Source organism: Lepisosteus platostomus, chromosome 6, assembly GCF_059453375.1.
Source record: "Lepisosteus platostomus isolate fLepPlt1 chromosome 6, fLepPlt1.hap1, whole genome shotgun sequence".
Lineage (NCBI taxonomy): Eukaryota > Metazoa > Chordata > Actinopteri > Semionotiformes > Lepisosteidae > Lepisosteus > Lepisosteus platostomus.
This window is the reverse complement of record NC_142616.1, coordinates 28105595-28117879: the sequence shown is the minus strand read 5'-3', so window position 1 is coordinate 28117879 and position 12285 is coordinate 28105595. Positions and strand designations below refer to the sequence as shown.

General features: G+C 41.2%; 1 protein-coding gene across 7 annotated transcripts in view; it reads left to right on the top strand.

Moving 5' to 3' along the window:
* The window catches only part of plekha1b (pleckstrin homology domain containing A1b), a 42739-nt gene that overhangs the window by 17564 nt on the left and 12890 nt on the right, over positions 1 to 12285 (top strand). For all 7 annotated transcript variants that reach the window (XM_088635192.1, XM_088635191.1, XM_088635196.1 and 4 more), the window contains 4 exons: positions 1724 to 1780; positions 2500 to 2545; positions 8683 to 8780; positions 10794 to 10925. In XM_088635192.1, coding sequence (XP_088491318.1) covers positions 1724 to 1780; positions 2500 to 2545; positions 8683 to 8780; positions 10794 to 10925 — 333 coding nt within the window. The remainder of the gene's footprint in view (positions 1 to 1723; positions 1781 to 2499; positions 2546 to 8682; positions 8781 to 10793; positions 10926 to 12285) is intronic.

Genomic DNA, 12285 nt, shown 5'->3' with positions numbered 1-12285 from the left:
AGGCACAGGAAAGCAGTTCAAATGTTAATAAAGCAGTGCAATTTATGAATCATGTCACTAACTCCTAAACCCCCTATACATGCATATAAATATAGATTCTATAAGTAGAAATACTGTTTATAGTATAATCAAAATGGATGCGACCGTAATAATTGTTCAAGCACATCTGGGAAGACTGTGCTTAGAATTACCGCTAGAGAAAAAGCATTCGAATTTTATTTATGGGTTGTGTGTACTGTATACTGTATATGATGTTAAGAAAGATGCCACCCCCCCCTCCAAAAAATGAATCATTGTAATCCAGATAGAGCGCATTGCCTTTAAAAAATCTGTAATTCAGGGTGGTTAAGTCTGATGGATAAGACTGAACCCTCTGTGGGTAATTTTAGAAATGCGGTTTTGATCAGGGAAATTAGAGTGCAGATGCACTGTGCCACCTGCCTTTATACTTCTTTTCCTCCTGCACTCCTGGCTGCAGACTCCCATCTGCCCGGTGCTCTCAGCTCTGTGCCCTGTCACTAGAGCAATGTGGTGAGGGCAAGGGCAGCTGCTCCTTCACCCCCCTTCTCAATCAAAAAGGGTTTTCAGCCCATAGCATGCAGCTGCTGAAATATTGCTTTGCTTTTTTTATTCACCTGAGGTCCTAACTGGCAGGTAGAACTATTTTTGTAATTAAATTTTCATGTCATCTTGATGTCCGTGCCTGCCACTACTGCTTGCCATCTAAATTAGAACATTTTTAAGCAACACTGGATAAAAATTACAAGTTTTTTGTCGTTATTCAGCCACTGTTAGACTGCAGCCATGCATTTTTTCCTGATGTATTTTTTCTCATGTCAGTTGTAAATGTTAAGCCTTATTTCAATAGTGTTGTTCATCAAGGTCTGGGATCTCACAGAATTAGCTATCATTCATGTAAACAAGCATAAAGTATTTTTTGTTTTTATAGTGGAATCACTTTGGTTGTCTGGTGAGATTGAGTTCATTTACCCGAAGGCTTTTTATGTGCACAACACCTCATTTGCAGCATTGAAATGTATGTCTCTGCAGTACACACACATGCGTTTTACTTGTCGACAAACATCCTGCTGCCCTGAAGGAGAGTTCCTACAACTCCTATCAGCTCCTCCACCCATCGTGAGCCCTACTAGCTTGCATTTCTAGTGCGGCCTTGCATCTGTCTGTCTGTACCACTGTACACTTTGCAGCCCTGCAGCAGCTTTCTGCAGTAATCACGACTCCACTGATATTTTTACTGCTCTGTCTAGGGTCACTGATCACCTGGGAACACATCCCACATATGTTGCGCACGATGCTTTGAGCTACCTGTGGAATCTCCCACACTGAGAGTCACGAGCTGCCAGTCAGAAGCACCCCCCACACATGCTGATATTCGCAAACGCCCACACCCAGACTTGACAGTATCTTTATTTTACATTTAAATACACCATTCTAGTTTTGTATGTAGGGAAAACTGAAAAGCCCATAGCTATGTGGCTATAAAATGTTTCATATTTCGAGGCATTTTGTCTTCAGTTTTTGCCAGAATAATAATGTGATATTATTCATTACAGCTCTGGGAGACATTTTTGTTTAATGTTGTGTTCCTAGCTGAGTGAGCCTGTTAGAAAAAGTTCCATGTGACCAGGACCATGACTGACCCTAAGTGACTCTCTTAGCCTGACCCCAGATCTCAGACAGCTGTTCCTTAACTTTCTTTCAGAACCTGCCAACTGGAACTGAGAATGTGGGTGCGCTCAAACTCACCTATATTTCCAAGGTCAGTGGATCATTTTGGTTAGGGCTGAGAGGATGTGTGATGTACACAGAGCGATAAAATGGTCAAAGATAGTAATTGTGTGTTTTCAAGAGCACATTAAAATAATTAAATTTGTAAATCTGTTTGAAAGCTGTGTTTTGTGCTGCCTTTTTGTTGAACTTTGTAAAATGTGTCATGTCATTATTCCAGTGAGGCGGTGAGTGCATTAGCAGCTATAATGCATTTCTGTCTCCGAAAGCCCTGTGACACTCCAGAGCCTCTACATTCTTAGACGTGTTCCAAGATGAAGTCTTTTTTTCCCATGCTACTTTTCCCTGAAAATGAAAGACAAGTTGCCAATGTTACCTAATCTAAAAGAAACTTTTAAAAACTGCCACTAGAGATTCACATTACATTAGCATCCAGAATAAATTTAAGTGAAACTTCTAGCATTTCTCTGTGCTGTTTTCTTATCAGAAAAAATGGTGTGAAACTAGCATATTGGTCAATGTTAACATGTTACTCAGACAGCATAACCTCAGTGATGTTTTGCTGGATGCTGTCAGCAGCCAGTGTCTTGAGACTGGAGGGGAGCGTGGGGTTGTCCACTGACACGGTATGTGAATAACACGTTAATTTCACACCCATGTCAGTGTGAGGTCGTCTTGGAGATCTGCGTGAACGCTGAGCCGAGACAAAGCTCCTGCTCATACTAATGCCATCTTTCTCTCCCTGTACAGGTCAGTGATGCAACAAAGCAAAGACCAAAGGCAGAATTCTGCTTCGGTGAGTATCCAGTAAAGAACTTGTGACTTTCACTTCTCCTTTCTGTTTCATATTGTGTGATCTCTTGGGTCATTTTAACCTTTCTGGAAATTCTGCAGGTGTTCACTGGGAGAATTCTTTAACAGACAGAATTTTAAGAGAAAGAATTGCACATGTTGAGCACATGGTTTTAATGTAAGATGACCGATGTTTTAGTCCCAGAACTATGTAAGTGGGTGTCTTGTTCTGGTTGAATTTTTCTGTAATGAAATAGTGGCGTCAGTAGTGTTGTTGGATGATTTAGAGTTGAGTATTTTTTAATCAGAAACAAATCTGTAATCAGATTTGCTTTGTTCCTCGGATTCCCTAATATCAGGCTGACTTGATCCAGTCCCTAGGGACAGTAAACGGAAGGTTTTGTATAGTTGCCTTAAAATCATCCTTAGATACTGACCTGGCTTCTACTATGAGCCCTGTGCAGGGGTTTGTGGGTACTCGGAGGGCACAGTGTTCCCAGCAGCCCCTGGTATTGATGAGAGCGTTGTTCCAGATCACACCCAGGCTGGCATTGTTCTGAGTAAAGAAGGAAGCTTGAAGAAGTGGGCTAAGGACTGTTAGCCTGCTGTAACTGATACCGCCAACCTCTTCACCCCTTCGCCATTGTTCTCCAAGGCATGTGTGGTACAGTACAGTAAAGTAAATCTAAAAAGTCTGATCTGAACTGACACGAGCCATATACTTTTCTGAACATGCTTTAAAACCTTATTATGGTAGAAAGGGTATCCACCATATTGCCTTACCCATTGGTTTGCTTTATATGGGGGCATGTTTGTCAGGCAGTTATGACAGCAGCGAGTCCCCTCTTGGTGCTTTATTTATATGGCTTTATTTCCTTTTGGTTAGTGACCTGTTTTAGCTAATTCCTCTCTTTTTCCACATAGATTGTGTAGTTCACATTAGGCACTTCAGGTCTGAGCAACTCATACTGGAAAGCCATAGTCCAGCAGGTCTAATAGGTCACTCTTAACTCATCAGTTTATACAGACTTGAAACATGAGTTTTGACCGGTTGGTACGCTGATTGGTCTAAGTCATGAATGGTGAATTATTCAACTATCCAAATGACTTAGTTGAACATGGCATCTGCTTCAAAGTTCAGAAAGGAATTTCATTAAGTCTTCAGAACTTTATGATTTCAGAGTGACCCCTTAAACCTGCAGGACTATATCTGTGTGTCCAGGATAACCCTTGGTATTTGTGGTTTACTTTTTTTTGTATTGCCTACTATTCATGAGATGACGTCTAAGTTTCACAAAATATTATAAGATAAGATATGATCATTTTATTAGCCATATACAATTTCTTGCATTAGGAATTTGTCTTTTTCGCATACCCCAGCTTGCTCTCCATAAGACACACAGGCACGCAGACGGGGAGAGAAGTTTGGGGTCAGAGCGCAGGGTCAGCCATTGTACAGCACCCCTGGAGCAGTTGGGGTTAAGGGCCTTGCTCAAGGGCCCAACGGAGTAGGATTCCTCTGCCGGCTGCAGGTTTTGAACCAGCAACCTTCCAGCCACAGGTGCAGATCCTTAGCCACAGAGCCACTGCTCTGCCCCCATATTATATATTAACTTTTTTTCTGCTTGATGTTGCGAACTTGTTGTCCCTTACCAAAGCATGCTGCCCATTCTATGAATGTTAAATCCAGACATGTAATGGTGCAGATGCTGCTGTTGAAAAAAGAGGCACCAGTTAAATGTAGTTTTGCACAGTTTGCTCGAGCTTATTTCATGTTGGGAAACGTGGGATAAAGGAAGCACTGGAGTAGAAAGCTTTGAAAGTTGTCATTCAGGCTCTCTCTCTCCACCTGCACGCAGGCCCTTTATCTAGACACACTGCAGTTACGCTGTGTTTGGGAGAGAACCAGTGCTCCAGGGCAGCTCAGATGTGACAGTTTCCTGTCTGGGGTGCTGTTGTTGAAGCGCCTTTTGTCTTCTTGCAGTGCGCTGCTGCATTCGCACTCAATTGAAGGAAGCACTACAGTGACCTGCCATTTACTGCGTTGTGTGTTTTTTTGGTCGATTGGGGGGGAAATCTCCTTCTCCTTGGCAGGATGCTGGCATCCTCATCGGAACCCAAATCCAAAACCCGGGGATATTTATAGATCACGACTTGCGTGCCCCATTTGTTTTTTTTAAAGAAAAGTTCTAATGTTCATCACCCTTTCTCGATTGCCTTATGTTACAAGGCCTTTTGATTCTTTCTGGGAAACACAACCTTTTTTTTTCCTCTCTTCCATTTCTTTTACCGGAATAAACCCAAAAATGATGGCTTGCCCATGATTCATGGTTCCGACTTGTCACCCGAGCACAGATGAAAGCACCTCTCCTTGCAGCAAGAGGTGCCAGCTTTTACTCAGGGGAGGGAGTAGAAAAAGGAAAAAAAAAACAGCACAGACCCATTTTGCTCCTGCTCTGTGAGTGAAGCATACTGCTGGAATCTGTGCGTAATCATATCCTGTTGTGAGTCACCCTCTGCTCTCACTTTGTTTATATAGAAGCTCGTCTTTGTATGAACTGGATCGTGCTGGGTAGGGGCAAAGAGGGGATGAAGTTTAAAAGCACAATAGATTAATTTAAACTGTAATGACTTTACATTTTCACATGCAGCACAAGTTCTTTGCTTAGAAATACCAATCTTTGGTTGTATTTTGTTTCTTGTGTGAATGGACACTTTTTTAGAGACTTTGGAAGAACAACTCCTTGAAATGTACTTTAACCTTATTAAGGGTTTAAATCCCCTTTTCACTTTCGCCTCATCCCCCAGTGTTGACTTCTGATGGTCCTGGCCTGTGTTCTAATGGCTCTGACAAAAGGCCTGTTCTTTAAACTTGGGCTGTAGGTCTTTGTCTCTGGGTGGTGTTATGTGTCTGATAAAGAGGAGATTACCCCACTCCTCGCTGAGGGAGTGAAAGTTATCGCCTTGGAGAATGATGTCTGGCCAGTACTGCAGCAATAAATGCGTGCGGACTAGTGCGGGGGAGGGGGGTCAATGTGCATTAGTGCACGTTCAGAAAGAATGAACGTATTGTGTAGAAAAGAAGGCAGCTCTGCAGAGCACACAGCGTGACAGGGAGAATGAAATCTATTCTTTCATGATAAGTCTTAATAGATGCTGTTTTCATTTAGTTCATTTTTGCTTGTAGCTGGAAGAAGCGAGACAGTGAAGGACACTTCAGAACTGCACTCTGTATGTGGACTTTATTGACCCCAGACTTCAAGGTCTTAGTCATAAACAGGTCCAGCTTTATCAGTTTAGCCGTAGCAAAATAATTTTAGACTTTCAAAAAAAGTGATACAGAAACCTGAAACTGCTGAAAATCTCATATGATAAATGTTCCCAGGCGACTGAAAACAGAGACTTGAAAAAGGCCTTTTCTATTTCTGAACTGCTTTGCATGGCAAAATGGTTCCTCATATATGTGGGTGGACATACAAGTTAAGAATGCCTTTTTCTTTAGCATGCCACACAAGGGTGAAGCTGGGGCCACTATACAAAACTGGGCTTCATGGCCAACTGGACAGAAGGACCAGGCACAGTTCAACAGTTCCCTTTCACATCAGTCATCGTTTTTAATCCTCTGGATGTTGGCCTTTTTCCCCAGAACTTTAAAGTTTTCAAAGTTTCGTTTTCCAGATGAAGTTTATCAACTTATAAAGTGTCATTATGTATTGGTACATTACAGTACTGACTTTTTTATTCTTATTACTGAAAAGAATTTTTGCAGTACAGGCAAAATTATTTTTACCTCCTTTAATTTTCCTACATACCTTGCTAGTTCTAGACTGAAATTAAAATTCAAGCTTTATTGGCATGAATGATGAATTACGGCTGTGGCTGTCACCGGACATCGAGTACTGTACTGCCAACTCTGAGTCCCCCTTGCCCTGTCGGATTGGAAGCAGTTCTGATTCTTGCGGGATTGCGAATTCGGGGGTTTTGTTTATTTTAGGGAATAATTCTAATCGTAAAGTGCATCTCTTTTTCTGTTTCTCCCTGCTGGAACTGGGAGCCCAGCCTGTCCCCTCTGAACAAGCAGATTTGCCTCCGTCTTTTTGTTTCCTCAGCCAGGCTGGGGTTGGCCACTGAGCCTGTGCGTTGTAAGGGTCAGCTTCTCACCCTGTTGAGATACTCGGCCAACGTGCATTATCTTTAGGTTGTTGTAGCTTTCTGGTTTGTGTTGTGTGCGAGTCCCAGTAGGTGAGGGTATATTTGACTTGTGCTGTGTTTTGGGTGACTCTGATTTACGGTATTTTAACAGTGTTGTCCTGAGTCTGTTGTCAGGCTGGCTCTGGGCAGTGAGCTCTTGTCTTGGTAAAGAGCTTGGCTCAGTGAGGCCTTGTGGGGGTAGGAATTCTGGTCACTGATTCTTAGACATAGCCTATATTTTGTTTTGTTCTATGTATTGTTAAGCAGTGGGTATTGGCCAAATTCTACCCTGGAGGTATTGTTTTATGATTTTCTCAGTGCATAAAGAATGTTTTACAATCCTCTGTGACTGGGGTTTCTATGGGGTGATTGTCACATTTTGTGTAATCCTGGTCAGCCATTGGGCCCCACACTTCACTGTCATACAGTGCAGTAGGTTGGATTGCACTTTCAAGATACTTTCTGGTCCTACAACATCCATGGTCCTGTATGATTTTAGTTTGCTGAATATCTGCTTATCATGACAAATTTCCTAAAGTTCTGTAAAGTTTGTTTCTAGACCCTTGTCTTGGATCTAAATACTAGCTCTTTATTCTGTGCTGGTGTCTTCTAAGCCACCCACAGGCAGAAGAAGTGTTGTAGAAGTGGCAATACTGCTAAGTTTAAGCATCTGTTATTATGGCTTCATTAAAAAGGTGGAATTGGAAAAAGGAACATGGGTAAAAGTTTCATCCATCTGCCATGTAGGGTCATCCACAGTGTATTGTATGAATTTAGAAGTTCTTTTTGCCAAAAGTAGAAAGGATGACTGTTTTTGGGGTGGTGAAGGAGGGGAAAAGCTCTCTTTCATGTAGGTGATGCACTCATACACTGGTTGAGGTTCATCTTAACATTCGTTTTTCACGCAAGATACAAACATATTTCACAGGGAACGTAGCCTGCAGCATGAGTGTGACTTTGCAAGCAATGTTTCAGAAATATAAAAGCAGACATGTCATTAGAGTGTGTGCTGTGATGGGGCAGTGAAGATGTACAGTCATGCATGATTATTAAGTATTGTTGCAGGTGTTCTTTTGTTATGTTTACTTGCCCAGCAGAAATAAAAATAGAGATTCACTCTCTACAATATTGCCCTTCCATGGTTCAGTCCTTAAGCTCCAATCCATTATTTCTTCACACATCAAGTGCAACAGAAAAAGATTTTTAAAATGATTAAATCACACTGTGCCAAGCCTTTTTTCTAGTTTGTTGTGGCTATAAGAATAAGTGGTGGTGATGGTGGGAAGTGGTGGGATCTCTAACGTTCTCTTTAAATGGAGAAAAAAGCAGCCTGTGCAGATTTATTGAACCCGAGGAGACTAACGGTAATGTGACAGCTCAGAGTTCTCCAGGAAGTGACAGTTTGCAGTTTCTCAGGTGGCGGTTCTCAGGTTCTTTCCTAGTTGTGTACAGGTACATTCTAAAATCATGCTAGGTCCTAGCTCAATGAGCATTTAAAGAAATGACCTGAGTGAACACCATTGACTGAGCATATTTTATTAATGTTTTCTTTGTAAATGTATGAACAGCTTCACTTTAAAAGTCCATGACTCTCCTGTCATTTTGAGGTTGTGCATTGATGGGTCTGGAGTGTGCCTAGAGCTGGGGAGTGGAAGAGGTGATGAATGACCTTTTTTCCCCTTTACACAAATGTGGGACATAGAGACACATTAACAGCAGTTTTACCCTGTATGAAAGGCTCTATGGTGCTCGTGGCTTTCTGGGTTTCTAAAGCAATTAGTTGTGCTTCCCTGTGGATAGGCTGCTCAGCAACCAGGAAAGTTAATTGGGAAAAACACTTAAGTGGTTTTTAACAAGCTCCGTGGTTAGCTTCGTTAAACAAGCTCCTCTAATGAGCACCTGTCAGCAGCTGGGTGATTTATTTTTCTCGTTTCTTTCTCTTTTCTACAGTCATCAATGCAGGGATGCGAAAGTTCTTCTTGCAAGCCAACGATCAGCAGGACCTGGTGGAGTGGGTGAATGTTCTGAACAAAGCCACTAAAATCACGGTGAGTGTTTGCACAGGGAATCTTCTTTGCATCGCATGCTCAGAGATGTTCAGGGCTAAGAAACTGACAGGAATATTTGGACTCAATGCTGTTACTATTACTGTGGTTTGTGTCTCTCCCATCCCTATCTTTTGTTTTTTACTTGGCATAGCTCTGGTTTTGAAAGGCATATTCCAGTGTTACCTCTGCATCATATACAAGCCTTCCCACTTCCTGTGCAGGACCACCCTTGAATCTAGAGCAGCCAGGAAACTCTGATGCTCTGAAACCTATTGCATCATTGTTATGTTTATGTCACTGTCTGCACACACCTCCCCCTTCTCCAGTCCATGTTATTTTTTCAGACAGTTCCTCCCTTGTTAGCCGGGCTGTGTCCATGTAATCAATTTCTCTAACATTAACAGATCACTTATGTCCAGAGTGTGATGGAAGCCGAGAGAGCTACAGAAGCCCATTGATCTGCTGGGCAGTAAGCACTGTAACAAGCCCCAGAGGCACCATGGCACTGAGAGACCTGCTACTGTTATACAATCCACTGAAGCTCAGGACACTGATGTGCAATGCTATCAGTCACTGAGGCTATAAATAGAAGACAATCCAGGGCTTCCACAGTGAAAAAGATGCACAACATATTGCAAAGAATAGACAGACTGTTTTTTCAGCTGCTTGCCCACTCTTCCTTTTAGGCCACAGCAGCAGTAGCTCTCTCCCTCCAAGCCTGGGTCCTCCTCTCTGCTCCCCCAGATAATCGCTATTGCTCAGACAGGAGCACAGAGTGTAAGCCACTCCGAGGTCAAAGACAAATGCGTCTGCTGTGTTAAAATATTTGTTCTCAATTCAAATAAAATGCCACCGACAACTGAGATTTCAGTGTGTAATCACAAATGACAATGGCACAGATGTTTTGTCAGATTTTGTACAGATTTCAGTATCACCCATGGCTGTCATAATGTGATGTAATTTCTGTTTATTGTGAGGCTTCATTCTTTACAGGAAAAATCAGTTTATCCAATTTCTCTTATTTTCTGAACAGGAATTTCTTTAAATTTAAAATGAGCATCATTTACTGGATCGTTTGGAGCAGTGAGCCAGCTTGTGACTCATTATTCTTTATTATGCTATTTTCTTTGTGGTGTGATTATAATTTGGTTGTTACAAGGAACTGAAGTGCATTGGAATTGAGTCCCACTGTTCCAGTATGAACTGTTGGTGTAGACGGGTGGCCCTGGATGCCTTAGACAGGTTAGCTAGCTAAAGCGAGGAGCGTGATGGAGGCATTCTCTGGGCTGTGTAGGTGAAGGAGCAGAGAATACAATATTCACACAAATCAAAATATACAGGAAGAACAGCCTTCTCCCATTTGTAGGTGTTCTTGCGTTCACACTGCAAGAGATGTTATCTTATGGTTTCTTGCCTAGAGTACTCTTCTATTGAGCATCCACATCTAATCCACTCTCTACAGAAAAGGACCTTGCCTTTGCATGGCGAGTTTGGAGGTCTTTCTCCAGCTTGAGAAAACCCATATCTGTTGGCATGGCCTTGCGGGAGCCCTGTGTTACACATGCAGTTTGTAATGCAGAGAGGCAGAAAAGGCACACTTACAGATAAATAAGGTTGTTTACATACCTCTCTTAGAGTCTGTTCACTCTTCCCCCATTGGCTTTAATAGCTGTGCATAAAGCAACATTTTTTTTCTCCCAGTCACTTATTTCCTTCCACAGACTCTGTTCAACCCCCTCGAGACTCTTGGAAGGAGTGATTTTCTATGCTTTCCCACACAACTTAAAGTTCTCTGCATTCTTTCCATTGTGCCACCTGTGGGAAACTTTATGAAGTCTCTCAATTTCAATTTTTTGGTAAACTTTAGGAAAGTGTGGCTTTTGGTTGTGCAGTGTCTAGTCACTTGTCTTAGTTTTGATCTGAATGAAAGAACAGTTGCCAGACTGAGGTTTCGTGACCTGACCTGTACTCTTTCAGGCTTTTGTTGGAACCAACTGATTCTTTCTGTCACAGGTGCCAAAACCATCTGATGTGCAACAAAACTCAGAGAACCAAAAAAGCACCATAGAGGGTGTTGGTGCCAAAAAGCAGGTCTCCTACAAAACGGAGATCATCGGGGGAGTACCCATTATAACCCAGACACAGGTAAGTTGAGTACACCAGTTTGAACATAAGATCTTCATTATTAGTTAATTTAATCTCATTAGACTTGTGAAATTTGTCATCTTGTTTAAAATAAAGCAATAACATTAGTTAAGTTTTAGCTTTTTATTTTATTAAACGGTTTTAAATTTAATGCAATTAAAAATATACTTTACAACACTGAATACAATGTATATAGCTTTGCTGCATTAAAGGTTTATAAAAATATTTCACTCAGCTTTTTCTGTAGGCTCGTAATTAAAGTTCCTCCTTGTTTCACTATAAGGTGTTGAGTACTGTATATAGGATACATCAGTGTTACAACTAAACAAAATCAAAGCGTCATTGTGTAAGTAGACCTTTGCAAATGAAGAAACTGACCTTTCTGCAGGAATATGCAAAATAACCCATTGAGCCATGTTATGAGTATGAAAATGAAGAGAGCTTATCAGGTTCAGAGAGATTATCTGTAGGAGGACATTTATCCTGCCTTTTTATTCAGCCCAGTTCTAAAGAGAATCAGGTGTGTGTTATTCTCCTAAATGTGTAATATGTATTTCTCCCTATAAAGGCTGCTTGCAGACTGTATTCAATGGTCTTGCACTTTGGCAGGATGCAGACAAGTTAAGAGCTGCAACTGGGCGATTAAACCAAATCAAAGGTTTAATAGCCAAAGTTCTATGACCAGTGTATAGCTCACACTTTTCTATTTCTTTTTAAATGTTGTACTAAACACTGCTGTAAACTAATAACTTTAAAAGGCCATTTTAAAACGATTCTAATGTTCAGAACTATGAAAATATCAAATCCATATTATAGAATGACTGTACCCTTGAGGTTTTTATGGCAATTATAGCAAAAATAATGGGGTGCCATTAGAGAGGTGAAAAGATATATTAATTTTCACTTTAGTCCCTTACCTTGGTGTGCTGGGAATATTTAGCCGATCAGTCCTGAAACCATCTCAGCAAGTGGGCACTGAGTATTGGAGCCTTAGTTTGTGTGCATGCATTCAGATGTTCATTGTTTCAAAGGGACAGCTAAGCAAATTGTTTCCCAAAATAATTTACGTAGTACTAATACCAAAGAGACTACACAACCAACATTCCTGCTTTCCAGGAGTCTGAAGGTATATTTACTTTAGTGTTATACATTTTAACTTTTGGTCAGTTAGTTTTTTTCATGTGGATAGTATGCTCTGCTTGTTAAACAAGTATTTAAATTCATATTCTTCTGTGTCCTGTGTGCACTTTTTGGACAACTTGCTTAAATAAAAATCACATAGTGTTAATTAACTATTCCTAAATAATCTGTTTTTCAGTCTGTGAGATTTGACTTCATCATGGATCTTAGCTTCTCTAAG